Raw genomic sequence first — 17,427 nt, forward strand, 5'->3', positions numbered from 1 at the left:
AGTTAAAAATCATCATATGTGTTCTACTGAAGAAACAAAGTCACCTACATCTTGGATGCCCTGGGGGTAAGCAGATAAACATCACATTTTCATTTTTGGATGAACTATCCCTTTAAGTTTCGTTTTGATGTTCAATGGTTGAAGGGTGAAGAAAATAATGTCTCATTGCACCCAGTTTTTACAAATGCTACAGCTCAAACTAATTTGTATCGTATCTAACTGTTAACATTTTAACTAAAGTTTCACCCATAACTTGTGCAAAGCATCATGGGGAGTATGAAAAAGGTGGACACCTGGTGAAACCATAAAAAAAAGTGAAAACCGTACATCAAAATGGTCTAGAGTTCCTGCAGCTCAAACAGAAGCGTATGGCGCTAACAACACAAGTGTCATGGGTTCGATTCCCAAGGAATGAGTGAACTGATAAAACTCTATACCGTCAATGCAATGTAAGTCGCTTTGGATAAAAGCATATACATATAGAGTATGTTGGGTGTTTTTACATAAGCCTTTGATGACCGTATCACTTACTCACCACATCTGCTTGCAGTGACTTCATTCTGAAGGCCAACACGAAGGTTTAAGATTTACACAACACTGACTACTGACTCATTAAAGTGCTCATAAGTCCAAAACCAGGAATAATTTAACATCGACGCATGATCAGTCAACATATGCATGAATGTCCCGTTCCAAAACAATGGTAATGTTGTATTAGTGCTTATTTGCTGATAGTTTTAATCACTGTCGGTTTGTTTACAGACAGGTCAGGTGTCAACTCACCTACTGACACATATCAAAATCCTACCAGGATAGTAACACGGTATTCGAACATATCCCATGGTGGTAGTATTCTGTTATCTTGTAAGTACCTTGTAAATATGGTATCACCACCACTATACGGTTAAGGCTAGATGGCATAAAACTACTGGGCATGCGCACATCAACATAGCATATTTTTTCTCACACTGTACAACAATAATTACTATTTTTGCGTTATTGAAAGGGGTAGGTTTAGGGTTGGGGTAGGTGTAGACGTTAATAAAACAATCTAATAGGTAGAAAATTCAATGTATTGTTAGCTTCCGGTTTTTGCCTTCTAGCCACAACCCCACTATACCATAGCAGCCCACTTTTATAAAGGAAACCATGAATGAAATATGAGCAAACACACGTTATAATGTGACTGACAGTGTTTGACATCTTACCTGCGTGTGTATTTGAGACTGGAGCAGCTTGTGTGAGACTGGCAAATCCTAGTAAACACACACCTCCACGAAGAGCCTCCATCCTCACCACTGCAGCTAATCCACTACCTCAACTACCTAGAAACAGCTATTACATGTGTGAGAGAGTGTGTGTGTGTGAGAGTGTGTGTGTGTGTGTGTGTTTATTTTACTTTATTTATTTACTTATTTTTATTTATTTATTGATGATGCAGATGTATGAAGATAATGATAACCTCTGAAGTTAGCCAAAAATATATATTTTTTTCAAGGTAATGGAATCAATAGTATTTCAGTAACAGTTTTATAAGGCATTTGGGATAAAAAGCTTTGTTTTTGAAGCTTTGTTTTCTAAAGGCCACCTTTTTTGTTTCAGTTTGTGGTTTGAAAGTTTTTTTGTTTTGTTTTTTTTTGTAAGGAGTCTCTTATTGAGTCACCAAGGCTGCATTTATTTGATTAAAACTACAGTAAAAAAAACGTAATTCCTGTTGATAACTAACTGCCGGTCAGAAGTTTGGACTAATTATGATTTTTTTATGTTTTTCACAGAAGTCTCTTATACCAAGGCTGCTTTTATTTGATCAAGAATACAATCAAAAGCAGTAATATTGTAAAATATTATTACAATTTAAAATAAATGTTTTCTATTTTAATATATTTTAAAATTGAATTAATTAAAACTGAATTTTCAGCATCATTACTCCAGTCTTCAGTGTCAAATGATCCTAATATGCTGATTTGCTTCTAAATTATTATTTGTATTCAATTATTAATAATGGTTCTTATTATCAATATTGAAAACAGTTTTTGCTGCTTAATATTTGCGGAAATCATGATTTTTCAGTATTCTTATATGAATGATGAATAGAAAATTAATATAACAGCATTTATTTAAAATATAATTTCTTATAAATGTCTTTACTGTGCACTTTTGATTTATTCAATGCATCCTTGCTGAATGAAAGTATTAATTTATTATATATATATATATATATATATAATTGTACTGATGCCCAACTTGTGAATGGTGTATCATGGTTTCCACAAAAAGATGAAGCAACAAACAGCACCATAGCTTCATTTAATAACAGCAGAAGAAGGAGTTGTTACAGAATACATGAGATGTATGAAATAAAAATGAAAATGGTATGAAAAATAGCTTTTTATATCAAAAGTATAGGACATTTTGCCCTCTCACTATTGCTCCTACAGTGGGTACGGAAAGTATTCAGACCCCCTTAAATTTTTCACTCTTTGTTATATTGCAGCTATTTGCTAAAATCATTTAAGTTAATTTTTTTTCCTCATTAATGTACACACAGCACCCCATATTGACAGAAAAACACAGAATTGTTGACATTTTTGCAGATTTATTAAAAAAGAAAAACTGAAACATCACATGGTCCTAAGTATTCAGACACTGTTGCATCCAGTGGGGATGCATACTGATTATAATGACTTATACTGTCTTTTTATGCGTTGCGTCGCGTATCGCGCTGTGTAAACATAAAACCATGTCTGCATTTGTGATCGGAGAAATGACAAACAACAAGCGCTACTCTACACTGCTCAAAACTCACGTTTGAATCGTCAGTGGCAAATTCACTGCTTTTCCAAATCCAAATCCAATCCTTTAAATATGAAAACGTACTTACAGGCTGTGAGTCAGAAGCGCCACACTGTCCTTGCAAAGTTGGAACTGCCCCACTTTATAGAAACAGACACCGGCATTGTAAGCTATACTTTCCCAGGAAACAGTCCTCGTCTTCCATAAAATGTGCTGCACACATCTGAATATTTGGGTTGAAGTGTTCTGGAACAGTGTTGTAAATACAACTTAACCACTGATTTCTAGTCGTGTCCTCTTTTGGAAGACCAAACAAAGTAGTTTCGCTTTCACAACGAAACACACAGCGGCCTAGCGTGAGCGAAAATTGAAATCGCATCATATGACCCCTTTAAATAATGTTTCAGCAAAAGAAACTTCTATCTTTTTTTTTTCTTCACAAAAATGGCTTTGTTTCTCCAGTTTTATATATAAGGTTCTAATCTGTGCCCTTTACACAAAGAAAAAAAAAACACAAATAAAGAACAGCCTTCCATTAAGTGCTGTTAAAGCTATGAAATAACATGTATACACTGTAAACATTTCATCTAGCTACAACTTTTAATTGCTTTTAGTAAAATCAAACAGTTACGATTTATAGCGAAAAATGTTTTATTATTGTGAAATTATATATTATATATATATATAAATGAAATTATTATAAAAAGTTAAATAGATGGTTAAATACTTAATCATAACATAATGGTGTACAAAATGTGTAAAAATGCCTCACAAGAACAAATGTATTTAAATATTTGAATATTTTATTGGCGACAATTTTACTATAAGGTTTCACTTGTTAACATTAATTAACATAAACTAACAAACGTCTATAGCATTTATTAATGTTAATCTCAACATTTACTAATATGTTTAAGATCAAAAGTTGTATTTGTTAACATTAATTGATGCTGCATAAACTAACATGAACATAATAATTTTTATTAACATTAACAATTAAAAGTTAAGCTAACCCTTAGTTCATGTTAGTTAATGCATTAACTAATGTTAAGAGTGTTACTATTTTATTTTTTATTATTTATTTTATGAATATATTAGTAAGGTGACCTCATCTCAACACCATCAACGTTTTTGTGCTAATTCTATATTTTATTTCTGATTGTGATTTTTCAATTTGCAAATTGGTTTTGCAGTTAAGCACAAACCAGAACCAATTCAAGCCATTTAACCTCGCCAGCATCATTGCAGGTCTCAGTAGTATAAGCAGGGCCAATCACATTTCAGCTCATATACAAAAAAAACAAATCGCATCCTTTCAAACCAATAGCTATCAGAAATCAGATTAGCTAATGAGGAGGGAGGTGTTTTGTGGCATCCTTGGGTTTAAGGGCACGGGTTTCACGCTCTCTCTGCTCTTTAGGTACCAGAACTGCAGAAGAGGGTCTCTGTGTCTTCATTGCTGCTGAGGATACATCTGAGGAGGAGCACACATCACTTCCACAACGCGGCCAACGGTCAGTGTCTGCTTCTTGACATATACTACTGCTGTCAAGTTATTGTTGCTGTAGTCAGGAATCTAAATCAGAAATTTTCATTCATAATACAGAAGTTAATTTTTTTTCATTGCAATGCATTGCATCCTTGCATTTTCCCAAGGTCATAAGTAATATGAGGTTAGCAGCATTTTTGTTAATGCTTATACTACTTTATTGGTAAAATTGCTAATTTGAGCTGATACATATAAAACATGCATATTGATTTAGTATTTTGATGGCTCTCTAATTGAAATGTATATTTGTAGTACTTAGTTTTTGAAGAAACATGGCACTCGCAGGACACCTGAAGCAAGATGACATTGCAGCAGCTATCCAGGCTTGTCAAGGTGTGACTCTCACACACACACACAGACACACACACATGCAACTGATGATATTTATGCTTGTAATCTACAAGAACACATATTCATATGTGCTTACACATGATAAACAGCTTTGTTATTCTCACTAACAGCAACAAAAATAAAGAGCTGCTTCACACACACACACACACACACACACACACACACACACACACACACACACACACACACACACCCCCATCAGATCACAATCATACTTACTGTAATTATTCATCACAAATGGCACACAAAAGCATGTTGTCCAAACCAATGGAATATATCTTATATAGCTATTTTTTAATCACATACACTTAATTATGCTAGAAAACAGCCTAAATTTAAGATTTATTCATTTGAGTTGCATATACATTTTCCATATAATTTTAACATGAAATAATAAACTTAATGTGATGCATATTTGTCAGTAAGATTTCTGCACTCAAAAAAATCATGGCATAGTTTATTATTAACTATTTGCATCTACTGATTTGATTTAAATAATCATAATTTTAAAATGAATTTATTCGAGAATAAATCAACGTAAATCTGTACAATGTGAAAACAATTTATTCAGTTAGAAAGTATGAACATGGTGAAAATATCAATGAAAAAAAATTTGTTCTAGAAACAAGTTTCACTTGAAATTGCTAGTAAATTTGGCAGTTAATTACAAAGTAACATTGCATGTAACACATTGAATTAAACAGGAAAGACCGAAATAGTATTTTCTTGTAAAAACGTACTCCAATCAACTCCTAAATCAGCGATGGCTAGCTGTGTAACAAGCAATATTCAAATAGTTCAGTTATATGAGATTGAAAAAAAATTTGATTTATTGATCATAAATGTATAAACATGTATGTGTGACTGACAAATATGCATCACATTAGGTTTATCCGTTTGTTTATGTTAAAACTGTGTTCAGTCCAAATGGATGGAAATTTTATACAAAATGCATTCAATTTAGGCCTAAATATTTTCATTTTTGTCTTTCAGCACCGGGGACTTTCAACTACAAGACGTTCTTTGAAAAAGTGGGGCTGATAGGTAAAGCTACTTCAGATGGGGAGAAGGTGTTCAAGGCCCTGGACCAGGACAAGAGTGGATTTATTGAAAAAGAGGAGCTGAAGTAAAGCATTCTTTTTTGACCTCAATCACAACTTGTTTATTTGTGAATTGTATTATTAGTACATGTAAGTGAATTGCTGCGTGCTTGTTCCAGACGCTTCCTCCAGAACTTCTGCTCTAAGGCCAGAGAGCTCACAGAGGCCGAGACCAACAGTCTCTTGGCAGCTGGGGACAGTGACGGAGACGGCAAAATTGGGATGGAAGGTAAAGCCAAATCAGCACTTAGGCCATCCAGAATAGGCCCCTGGGAGCCGTACTCCTATAGAAACCAGGGCTCCTCCTTCAGTGTCTGGCTCCTGTTTCAGCCTGAGGGACTAATCAGCTGTACAAATGAGAATCTGACCAATTCTACTTCATTTAAAACGTACAGACGTACTGCTTATCTTGAAAGGCTGGGAATTCACTTTCTCCCTGGTCAAATTAACATGTCTTTCCAGCAGGGTGTTTGACTCTGTAAGTGAAGAAAATAACTTAGATCTGCATGTGTGAAGTATCCCCACTTTCATATTTACAGAATGCACAAAAAAATTCTGAAAAGTGTTATATTATATTATATTATATCTAACATTTGGGGCTTATTTGGAAACACCACCTAAAGATTTCTGCTAAAATTAGTCGAATTTCTTTCCAAAATAGATTTAAAAAATGAATTTGAATAAATAGAATACATTTTTAATACATGAATTGGACAATATTGACTGGAAAACACCAAAAAAAATGTGTCTGTGAAAAACAAAAACTTAAAGTGTTTCTTCTTTCAGACGAATCCAGTCGGAGTTATATCAAAAATTGTCTTTGATCTTTCAAGGAACAAATAAAAACTTGCTTCTGTAACTAGTGATCATATGAAACTGCTCAATAAAATGAAGTCTCCAAATACGGAAATTCTTTTATCCAGATTCCAGCTTTGCCTCATGTGATCTTTTATTATTTTCAAGTGTATGAAATGCATGACATGATAACAATAAAAAAACAACACAATAAATAAAATAAATATTTGAGATATAAAAACAGAATTTTAATTTTGGAGAGGAAAATCACATCCAAATCAATATAGGAATAAGAAAGCATTACAAACATTACAAAGAAAAAAAAGATATTAACATAATATTAATTTAATAATAGGAGGATACACTGCAAAAAAAAAAAAAATGTTCAAAGTTGTAAATAAAACAAATATTATTGAAGTACGTTTTACAAAAAATAAAAAAATTTCAGTCTTTATATGTCAACATTTCATGTTTATTTCAATGTGTTAAATTTCTTTGTGAATTTCTGAGTGAAAATTGTTTCTACGTTTGTTTGTTTTTTTCCAGTGGAAATAAGAAATAAAAATAATGGCTCAAATAATTTAAAAGATTATCAATTATTAAAAAAAAACTGAAATTGCATTTAACCAATCTGTTTTACACTGTAAAAAATGATTTTTCAAAGTTGTAAATCAAAGAAAGATTATTGAAGAACGTTTTACAAGAAAATACTTCATATGTCAAAATTGCATGTTTATTTCAATGTGTTAAATTTCTTATAAGTAATTTCTGAGTGAAAATTGTTTCTACGTTTTTTTCTTTCTCCAGTGGAAATAAAAATAATGGCTCAAATAATTTTTTAAAAGTTGTAAATAAAACATTTTTCAAGACAATAGTATTTCAGTCTTTCTACATCAAAATTTCCTGTTTGATTTCTTTGTGAAATTTACCAGCAATTTCTGAATACAGATTGCTTCATACTAGATCCTGCACCAATTCTTTTATCAGCGTACAATAAAACTGAAGGGTGTTATGAAGCTTTCATCTTCAGATTGCACAATGTAGGCCATGTAAATCGAGTAATAATTCAATATGAACACTGAAACCAATAATATCTCCTGTGCCATCAACACACACTTCTGCTAAAGTTTCAGTATCGATCATAATAAGCCACTGAGTGCTGCTGTGAATTATTCTTATCACGCAATGACATGATTTACGGCCTTGAGACGCCGTTTATTGCAGCACAGCTCTCCGTCCAGGGTTTCTAACCTGGAAGAGAAACCCGATCCGGCCCAATCAAACAAACACACGTTCAGTGATATATCTGGTGTGTTTATCAGCCCTTTTGTACAGAAGTGTCAAATTAAGGAGGAATGAAAGTACACATCTTGATGATACGTTGGGAACAGACATCTGCTTAACCTGAGTTGGCAGAGGGCCTCATGATCTATAGGGTCCCACAAATGGTCCTGAACATCGTTTGTGAGACTTAAAAATAGCCCAACTTGACTACTGGACACATTTTTTCGACACTATTCCAAACGTAGACCCACATGCAGTATCTGTTACTGAGCACTGAATTCCTGTAAATGGGGAGGCTGAGAGTATATAAGCTGGGACCCCCAGAAGTGTGAGTCACACCTCGACTAACTCCTTCGGTTTTTCACTCGCCTTAGACAAGCGCAAGGTGAGTCCGTGCAGCAGATGCATTCGTCTACAGAGGCTCGTCGGCATATTAATACTTTAGGATCAGGCTTTTCATCATTGCAGCACACGGACAGGGCCTGTGGAGTATGTTGTGTTGGTGACGGGGAGCATCAGGAGGCATCTGTGCTTCGCTGTGGAAGCAGAGGCTAAAGACGGGAGACCTTGGACGCTTGACGCTGAGGATAACTAGATTATAAAGAAATGACGAACGCTTTGCGATCAGTTAGTGTTAACTGCATGTGCTTTAGTGCTCTCGGCCTCTGTTGATAGGTGCAAATGTTTATGTTGCATCTGTGAAAGAGGAAAATCAGGCAAGGCTGATGGATCTAGAATTTAGACCGTCCATGATACCTGTGTAGGCGTCGTGTTTGGGAATACAGAGTTGTTTATTGATGTATTGCATTGCATAAGTTTTGTGAGGTGTTCTTATTCAACATTCTGCTATTTTGCAGCTTAATCAGAACCAGAACCAGAACCAGAACCATGGCCGTTGCTGCTATGCTCGCCGCAGCTGATGTGGATGCTGCTATTGCTGCCTGCCAGGGTAAGACATCATGTGATAATCTCACATTACAACTCATCACAACTGGGTAAACACTATGCCATTCAGAAGTCATTCGCAACTGCTTAACAGATCGGCAGTTCGAGTACATTCAAATATAAAGACGGAATAATCAAATAATGACATTTCTGACTATATGAGTACACATCAACTAATGATCTGTGAAGAACTGCAGAATGCAGTGGCGTTTGCTAATGATTTTAAAGAGATTAATTAAATATTAGCTGCTACCAACAACATAAATGTAATCTAAAGATTTGATATACATGAATAGACATTGACTCGTATAGACTAATAAATAAACAAATAATGCTTAAGAATAATAAATGATTGTAAGATTTCTAAGATATTATTATCTAATATTTCAGGTATATGCATGCAAACTAGTGCTGTCAAACGATTAATCGCGATTAATTGCATCCAAAATAAAAGTTTTTGTTTACATAATATATGTGTGTGTACTGTGTATATGTATATATAAATACAAACACATGCATGTATATATTAAAGAATATGTTATGTTTATATATTAAATATGTATAATATAAAATATAAGAATATAAATATATAAATGTATATACATGTAAATATTTTCAAAATATATACTGAATGTGTGTGTATTTATATATACATAATCAGTACACATACATATATATTATGTAAACAAAAACTTTTATTTTGGATGCGATTAATCGCGATTAATCGCGATTAATCGTTTGGCAGCATTAATGCAAACATGATCTAAAGGTTTCTGCTTAAATTGTTAAAATTTAAACAAAATAATACATTTTTAATAAATTAATTGGACTAAATATTAAATTACATAGGAACTCCGTTAACACTATTTTTTTTTTTAAATAACCTAAAAATGGTAGCATCTAAATTGACTGGTTTTATCCAAGTCAAAAATATTAATGTTGCCGAATCAACCCCCCCCCAAAAAAAACATTAATTTCTACATTAATTTATATACTACTTTCATAGATTAAATCAGGTCGAAATAGCTCTTTAAGATAACAATTACAGGTTATATTGATAGTTTTGATTAGTTGAATAGTTTTGGTCGATACACTTCTATGTAATATTTCTGTACTTTTGATTATTTTTATTCTTACATCTCATTTGATGACAGTCAAATGTGACCCTGGGGCACAAAACCAGTCATAAGGGTCGATTTTTCGAAATTGAGGTTTATACACCATCTGAAAGCTGAATAAATAATCTTTCCATTGATGTATGGTTTTGTTATGATCGGACAATATTTGGCCGAGATACAACTATTTGAAAATCTGGAATCTGAGGGTGCAAAAAAATCTAAATATTGAGAAAATCATCTTTAAAGTTGTTCAAATGAAGTTCTTAGCAATGCATATTACTAATCAAAAAATAAGTTTTGATATATTTACAGTAGGACATTTACAAAATATCTTCATGGAACATGATCTTTACTTAATATACTAATGATTTTTGGCATAAAAGAAAAATCGATAATTTTGACCCATACAATGTATTTTTGGCTATTGCTACAAATAGACTGGTTTTGTGCTCCAGGGTCACAAATGTGAAAAATAAGAAGAGTGAGACATGCATGTGCAAACCTTTGACTGGTGAATATCGAAAGGAACATACGGGTCTCTTAGTGAGCATCACAACCTATTTTGTCTATAACATTTTGATCAAACCTAAACTCAAACCTCTCTCCACACGCAGCTGCTGACTCCTTTGACTACAAGGTTTTCTTCGCCAAGGTTGGTCTGGCCGCCAAGTCCGCTGATGAGGTCAAGAAGGCTTTCGCCATCATTGACCAGGACAACAGCGGCTTCATTGAGGAGGAGGAGCTGAAGTGAGACTCTTTATTAATCATTCACACTGGATAGTGTAAAAGAGCGGCAGTCGAGGGCTTAATAACAGGCCTGTGCTCTTCCTGTAGGCTGTTCCTGCAGAACTTCAAGGCCGATGCCAGGGCTCTGACCGACAAAGAGACCAAGGCCTTCCTCTCTGCTGGTGACAGTGATGGTGATGGCATGATCGGAGCTGAAGGTACGTGAAAAATGGCATCTTGACCCCATGTTACATCTCAGATGAGATCAAGAAGTCTAAGTACTTTTTGAGCTTGGTAGTGGAGCTTGCCTTTTTTTGGTAAGAAAGCTTGGGAATAAACTCCACAAGTCGAGTAAAGCCTACAGTATATCACAGAGGAAACTGAAGGCAAACGGCCTGAAATTGTTTGTGATATTTGTTTGAAATCTCTTTATATATATCACAACATAACATCACTCAAGGCTTGTTTGGTCAGGCCAATAGTTCAGATTTCTACTCGCTCTGCCAACATTTACACTGGCCTGTTAAAAATGTACATTTGTAACTGTAGATTTTTACACGTATATTTTGATATTTGTGACCCTGGAGCACAAAAGCAGTCTTAAGTCGCTGGGGTATTAGACCCTAAAAATTGACCCTTATGACTGGTTTTGTGCTCCAGGGTCACATTTATTTAAAAATATATTTTAAAAAAATTATACTACACATTTTCCACACATATAAATGTATTTATTTTTTTTATAATATTTGAAGTTTTCTTTACAAAGAAAATTTGCAATAATATTTTCAACCCATACTTAGGAACACTAACAGGGGAAACATATAAAAAAAATTACATTTTCTAATTGCAGATGTCATTTTTTACATATATATTCTACTTAATTATACATTTATTCATGTGGAAAGTTTAAAAATACAATTTATTATTACACATTTTCCACACATATAAATGTATTGATTTATTTTCATCCAATCTTAAGTTCTTTGCATGGAAAATTTGCAATAACTTTTTTTTTTTATCCCATTCTTATGGATGCTACGGAGTGAAACATTTTTTAAAAATGTAAATAAATGCATATAAATATATTCACTTTTTCAGCCAATTTTAAGTTTCCCACACATATACATTTATTTTTTTCATTTTCTTTATTCTTCGTTATTGACATTTTAAGTTTTCAATAACATTTTATGGATGCCTCCAAGTGAAACTTGTATATGTACTTTTTACATATATATTTAACATTTACAAATATTTATTCATATACATAATAATATTCATTATTATACATTTTCCACATAATGTATAATTCAAATGTTGTAAAGTTTTCTTTACAAAGATATTAAGTCATTCTTGCGATTTCAGTTAGATGATCTAACAAGTTGACAAAAAGAATTCACAACGAAATATCACAAAAAGAAGAAGAAGGAGAGAAAAAAACATAATGTAGGGCAAGTGACAGTGCCATAAACTGAGCCGAAACTCTCTCACACTGGCCTCATGCCAGCAGGCCATTCTTATTATTGAGCTCTGCCACTGTCACTGTCTGTTTACTTGGCAGCATCCACTGAAGCTCCACTGTAGTGTAGGATGACGAGCAGTAGTGCAGTTTAACAACACTCTCAGGTCCTTTACAATCTTTGGAAATGAAATTGGTGAAATTTGCAGAATTGCAGAACGGTAATCTCATCTATGTCTCATCTTTGTCTCGTCTCACAGAGTTTGCTGCTCTTGTAAAGGCTTAAATTTTCATCTGACCAAGACCCTTCCAATACCAAGGAACCAGACCTCACGACAGCTCACACCTTTGTGCTGAACTTTTTTTTTATATGGTCTTATTTATGACTGACTTTGGACAGCTGACTCAGTTTTGATGAGGGTATTGTTTGTGTTAGTTGGATGTTGTATTTCAAGCCCACTGACTTGTGCACATGTACAATCTTGAATGCACTTCTGGGGAAGAGTGAAAAACGAGGAATAAATATCGTTTTGGTGTAACATGTCTTTGAAGCAGAATCTTTTCGGTTTCTTGCCTTGGCCGCTAATCAACGTTCACGCTGTCGGGATGTCCTCCCGGGAAGCTCTCATGACAATACACTCATAGTCAGGGATGTCCTGCAGGCCTTGGCTCTTGGCACGAGGCTCCGGAGATTTGCTGAGATCCACTGGAAGGGATTTGCAGAGGATAGTTTTCACATGCCCAATTAAGAGTCCATGGCGGCTTTCTGAATGCTCAGAATAGCTCATCGAACACTCAAACAAAGTGCCAGCCAAGCTCAGTCTTACAAAACCCATTAAACGCCATGCAATGGGCGCAGCGACTTCATTAGAGCAACTTGTAATAATGTGCTACTAACCATAATGGTGCATAAAACCATTGTTGACATTCCTAATTCGTATAGCTTTTAGACGATTTATATAATTACCCTTACTTCTAAATTTAGAGTGACCATATGTCCTCTTTTTCCTGGCCAGGATTTCTAAACTGCCTAAAAAGTCCGGGTTTTGTCTTTGTTTTCCTATTCTCTGTACGGTCCCCATATATTATACATGTACACGTGTTTGCATTGCTTTGACCGTTCTCTGTAGAATAGATCCCGCCTTCTCGCACACGATTGGTCGATTATGAACAATACCTGCATGCTATTGGTCAAACTGCTTTTCAGTCATGTCCGTCAGAAAGCATGAAAACAATAGGAAAACAAAGCCCGGGCATTTTAGGCAATTTTGAAATCCCGGACAGGATATGTCTGATAAAAACCAGGACGTGTCCGATGTAAAACAACTTCCAGTAAAGTATTAGTGAAACAGTTCAGCTTTCAGAGCAAGTAGAAGAGTTTCTGACTGTAAAACCAGTCAAGCAGGATGAACTGCTGCTCTCTGCTGTTTGAAGGTTGTATGCAACTGTCTGGAGTGAATTAATAGTAACACACTTTATACTATAATGTGTACACACACACACACACACACACACACAAATCGAAATTCACATCAAAACTTGATAAGTTCATTGAAAAAGGTTCAATCAAATATCGATTTAGCAACTATATATTAGTAAAGTAAATTCGAGATCACAATATCTCAAATGGAGAACATGGAAATATAATTATAATAACTGAGGGCTGAGTTACAGAAGGTTAACCTGTTAACAGGTTCAAAGAAAACCAGGACAAATTCGGACAACATTTTTAATGTGGCAAAATCTAACACAGCAAATGCAAGCATAAATCTCATGCAAAATGAACTATCAGTGCTATAATTAAAAGAACAAATGAAGCATTTTACATGTAATATAAGCAAACCCAACCGGAGAGTCCATACCTAGAGCACAAACAGAAATCTCCCTTTGAAAAGTCTCCCTTCATGTAACCCAGTGAGCAAGTGTCCATAGGAATATGTCCATGCACTATCAGCAGCGTGTATTATTAGCATGCAAGTATATGATGGACTTTTTTTTCAAACGCACCTTTTTAAGCATCTTCATTTTTGGAGATAAATATAGTACAGTGTGTCTGCTGGGCGCATGTCAGCCGGCCCCTCGGCCGGCGGGTGTCTATTACATTATGATTCATATTTGGAGTCGCTGAAGGTATATAAGGGGGAGATCAGGGGCCCGGAGATCACTGCAGTTCACAGCTCGAGTCTTCTGAAACTACCTTCAGCACCAAAAGACAAAAGAGGTGAGTTTGCACAGGGGACCCAGTCTATCTACGGAGAAAAAAACTGGACGGGTACATCCTGAATTGGCAGAGATTTGTTTCGGAGCAATCGATAACGGAAATTAAAAGCTTGCATCATTCTAAATTTTCTCTTCATCTGAATCGGCTGTGGGATTTTTATGCCTGCTGGTTTATTTTAAGAGGACCTCGTGGTCTCACACACACACACACACACACACACACCGGATTCGTTGGGATTTAACATTCTCGTAACTCATATCCACATGTGACACGCTTCCCTTTTCGCTGTCTTTTATTGGATTTGCATGGTTGAAATGATGCCATGGTATTAGATTAAACAAGTAAACTTAATAACTGCATGACTGTTAAATGTCCATATGGGGGAGACAAACTGGGCTAAATGCATTTGAGCTTTCGGAGATCAAACAATGAAAGTTGTGTGTAATATTTCCTGTTTTAATATCCATTTAGCTAACGATGGCATTCGCCGGAGTCCTGAGCGACGCTGACATCGCTGCAGCACTGGAGGCATGCAAGGGTGAGACACCTCGAGCGGACAGATCTTTAACACACCGTCTTCCATTAAAGCCTGTATTTATCAGTCTCCTGTATTTCCCACACAGCTGCTGACTCCTTCAACCACAAGGCTTTCTTCGCCAAGGTCGGTCTGGCCAGCAAGTCTGCTGATGATGTGAAGAAGGCTTTCGCCATCATTGATCAGGACAAGAGTGGCTTCATTGAGGAGGATGAACTCAAGTAAGAGAAAAAAACTGATTGAGCTTTTAAACTCCATCAATGCAATCTCTGTTCTCATAAACGCTGGTGAATTGTGCATGCGCAGACTGTTCCTGCAGAACTTCAAGGCTGATGCCAGGGCACTGACTGACGGCGAGACCAAGACTTTCCTGAAGGCTGGAGATTCTGATGGCGACGGCAAGATCGGAGTTGATGGTCAGTCACATTCACATTAATCTGTAAGATTAAACTTGCCTTATAAATATTCCGAATGCACCTCAATATGCTTCAAAGTATTCTGTAGTATGCATACTATAGAAGGTTATTTAACAATAAGAGATTTGATTGAAAAACTGATTTTAACACGTTGTTTGTTTCTTTCTGACAGAGTTCGCTGCCTTGGTTAAGGCATAAATTGCTTCTGACCAACAACACCTCTTGCTCTGATGGAACAAATTTGCCCAAGACCTCCCATTTTCATCTTACTATAAATAAATTTTTTTACACATGATGCTTATGAGAAGTTTCCTCCCATGCAGCACACTGTCAAAACGATGACTGTGAATGTAGCGGTTGTGTCTCCTGTCTTAAATATGAACTTTGCTTACTGTAAAACCTGATGCACTTTTACGGGAACGGACGATAAGAAAAGAATAAATATTCTTTTTCAATATAGACTTCTTCTTCATGTCTTCTCACTCCAGCCGTATGCAGAAAGTTTAGAACCACATCTCCATTTCAATAAATTAAAATAAAATACAATAAAATTACATGTATTTAGTGGGCTATTTGGGATCACTGCCATGAAAATGCAAAAATTATATATTTTTTTTATGAATGGCTTGTTTGTTATAATAACTGTTTATCATTCAGTTTTACTACATATGTGAAATACCTAGACTTATATTTATATTGACAAAGATTATAATTACTCACTAGCAAGACAAAGCTTATCTGTTCAAATAAAATTATTTTAATCAATTTAAAATAGCTGTTTTCTATTTATTAATTTTTTTGAAAGAAATTTATACAGAAACTAAAGGATGAATTTAATTGATCAAGAATGACAGTAGAGACATTTATAATAAACTATTAAGAAACTATTACAAAGATTCTAATTATTCACCGACAACCCAATATTCATCTGTTCAAATAAATAAATAAATAAATAAACTTCTCTCATGAGCGTATGTTTGAGCTTAACTGTTCCACTAGATGGCGTTACTTTACACTTAGTGAATGGTAGTAAAAGCATAGTTATGCAAACTCCTCTGCAAGCTTTTGGAATAAGCTACAGTAAATTGCTTATTGTAAATATTATATTGCACACATTTTTACAAAATTAAAAATGCCTTTTAGTATCTACAGAAAAAAAACAGCAGCACCCTTAAAACCACTTAAACTCCGCGGACCCGTATCCGGGTCCAAAATGACGTCGTCGAGATATTACTTTAATTTTTAGGGACAACAAAAATTGTGGTCACAACATTTTTGTACCATACTTCCCCCTAAAAGATGCATATTAGTACCTTAGAGTAGTAGTGTCTTTAAGGTACTACTATAAACCTTTTAGGGGTACAAAGATGTCCCTCAAAGGGTACTGCTGTTGTGTCCCTTTTTTCTGAGTGTAGTTGCTAAAGAGTGGCATGCTAGACTAGTTAGCCTCTGACACACTAAAAGTAGCCAGTGTAGTGTAACTTAGTGCTTGCAAAGAATATAAGAAAACGTAAATGAATATTGCTCGGTAACCGTATAGGATGCATAGCGGTATCATCATGGCCCATGACATCAGTGATGCAGGGTAAGTAGCACCTCTGTATCCGGTGTCCTTGTCAGCCTCAGGCTCTTGGGTTTCTCTTTTTGCAGCATCACGCTGGGTTATCCCACGCATGGACTGTCCCAAAGCATGTCACAGCAAACACCTCGTCCTAATGAATTCACATAGGCTACAAACTCAATAGGCACGCTAGCATGCATTAACGCAGTCTTTTGTGATGCACTCAATCATGACTGTCAATCAGTGAGCACGCTTATAGAAGTTGACGCTAGCAGGTGCGCCTTGTGCCAAATTGACTCGCTTGCTATAATAATGCCAGATACATTCAAAGTTTTTTTTTTAGTAAAACAAATTAAAACTACTCACATAAAGTGTACTATACAGGTACTGGATTTAGTGCTGTCAAACGATTAATCGCGATTAATCGCATCCAAAATACAAGTTTTTGTTTACATAATATATGTGTGTGTGCTGAGTATATTTAGTATGTATATATAAATACACACACATTCAGTATGTATTTTGAAAATATTTACATGTATATACATTTATATATTTATATTATTATATTATATAA

At 35.0% G+C, this 17,427-nt stretch overlaps 5 protein-coding genes across 6 annotated transcripts in view; 4 read left to right on the top strand and 1 right to left on the bottom strand.

Annotated features, from left to right (window-relative positions):
* Positions 1-1,337, bottom strand: part of LOC107713956 (serine/threonine-protein kinase LMTK2-like) — a 41,427-nt gene extending 40,090 nt beyond the window's left edge. The window contains exon 1 of the mRNA XM_016519625.1: positions 1,209-1,337. Coding sequence (XP_016375111.1) covers positions 1,209-1,290 — 82 coding nt within the window. The 5' untranslated portion in view covers positions 1,291-1,337. The remainder of the gene's footprint in view (positions 1-1,208) is intronic.
* Positions 822-8,427, top strand: LOC107713944 (parvalbumin beta-like). Its single transcript, XM_016519606.1, has 7 exons — positions 822-864; positions 4,214-4,307; positions 4,595-4,675; positions 5,687-5,819; positions 5,913-6,022; positions 8,247-8,257; positions 8,341-8,427. The coding sequence occupies exons 3-7, from the start codon at positions 4,615-4,617 to the stop codon at positions 8,425-8,427; spliced, it is 402 nt and encodes a 133-aa protein (XP_016375092.1). The 5' UTR covers positions 822-864; positions 4,214-4,307; positions 4,595-4,614.
* Positions 8,217-12,656, top strand: LOC107713958 (parvalbumin beta-like). The gene is made up of 5 exons (XM_016519629.1): positions 8,217-8,257; positions 8,730-8,821; positions 10,550-10,682; positions 10,770-10,879; positions 12,378-12,656. The coding sequence occupies exons 2-5, from the start codon at positions 8,761-8,763 to the stop codon at positions 12,401-12,403; spliced, it is 330 nt and encodes a 109-aa protein (XP_016375115.1). The 5' UTR covers positions 8,217-8,257; positions 8,730-8,760; the 3' UTR covers positions 12,404-12,656.
* Positions 10,760-17,427, top strand: part of LOC107713959 (parvalbumin, thymic CPV3-like) — an 11,992-nt gene continuing 5,324 nt past the window's right edge. The window contains exon 1 of one of the 2 annotated variants that reach the window (XM_016519632.1): positions 10,760-10,765. The gene's annotated coding sequence lies outside the window, so the exon portion shown is untranslated. Of the gene's footprint in view, positions 10,766-16,815; positions 16,875-17,427 lie in introns of those variants that run through there. The other variant, XM_016519631.1, reaches the window with a different exon arrangement.
* Positions 14,243-15,748, top strand: LOC107713957 (parvalbumin beta-like). Its single transcript, XM_016519628.1, has 5 exons — positions 14,243-14,338; positions 14,810-14,876; positions 14,962-15,094; positions 15,180-15,289; positions 15,462-15,748. The coding sequence occupies exons 2-5, from the start codon at positions 14,816-14,818 to the stop codon at positions 15,485-15,487; spliced, it is 330 nt and encodes a 109-aa protein (XP_016375114.1). The 5' UTR covers positions 14,243-14,338; positions 14,810-14,815; the 3' UTR covers positions 15,488-15,748.

This window comes from Sinocyclocheilus rhinocerous, unplaced genomic scaffold, assembly GCF_001515625.1.
Source record: "Sinocyclocheilus rhinocerous isolate Xijiao unplaced genomic scaffold, SAMN03320098_v1.1 scaffold1140, whole genome shotgun sequence".
NCBI classification, from domain to species: Eukaryota; Metazoa; Chordata; class Actinopteri; order Cypriniformes; family Cyprinidae; genus Sinocyclocheilus; species Sinocyclocheilus rhinocerous.

What these genes read in the sequence shown, in the direction of transcription:
- LOC107713957 (XM_016519628.1), top strand. Translation starts at nt 14,816, where the DNA reads ATGGCATTCGCCGGAGTCCTGAGCGACGCTGACATCGCTGCAGCACTG. An exon ending in AGCACTGGAGGCATGCAAGG is followed by an intron (nt 14,877 to 14,961) that starts GTGAGACACCTC and finishes TTTCCCACACAG; the next exon opens with CTGCTGACTCCTTCAACCAC. An exon ending in ATTGAGGAGGATGAACTCAA is followed by an intron (nt 15,095 to 15,179) that starts GTAAGAGAAAAA and finishes GTGCATGCGCAG; the next exon opens with ACTGTTCCTGCAGAACTTCA.
- LOC107713958 (XM_016519629.1), top strand. Translation starts at nt 8,761, where the DNA reads ATGGCCGTTGCTGCTATGCTCGCCGCAGCTGATGTGGATGCTGCTATT. An exon ending in ATTGAGGAGGAGGAGCTGAA is followed by an intron (nt 10,683 to 10,769) that starts GTGAGACTCTTT and finishes CTCTTCCTGTAG; the next exon opens with GCTGTTCCTGCAGAACTTCA. An exon ending in TGGCATGATCGGAGCTGAAG is followed by an intron (nt 10,880 to 12,377) that starts GTACGTGAAAAA and finishes CTCGTCTCACAG; the next exon opens with AGTTTGCTGCTCTTGTAAAG.
- LOC107713944 (XM_016519606.1), top strand. Translation starts at nt 4,615, where the DNA reads ATGGCACTCGCAGGACACCTGAAGCAAGATGACATTGCAGCAGCTATC. An exon ending in AGCTATCCAGGCTTGTCAAG is followed by an intron (nt 4,676 to 5,686) that starts GTGTGACTCTCA and finishes TTTGTCTTTCAG; the next exon opens with CACCGGGGACTTTCAACTAC. An exon ending in ATTGAAAAAGAGGAGCTGAA is followed by an intron (nt 5,820 to 5,912) that starts GTAAAGCATTCT and finishes TGCTTGTTCCAG; the next exon opens with ACGCTTCCTCCAGAACTTCT.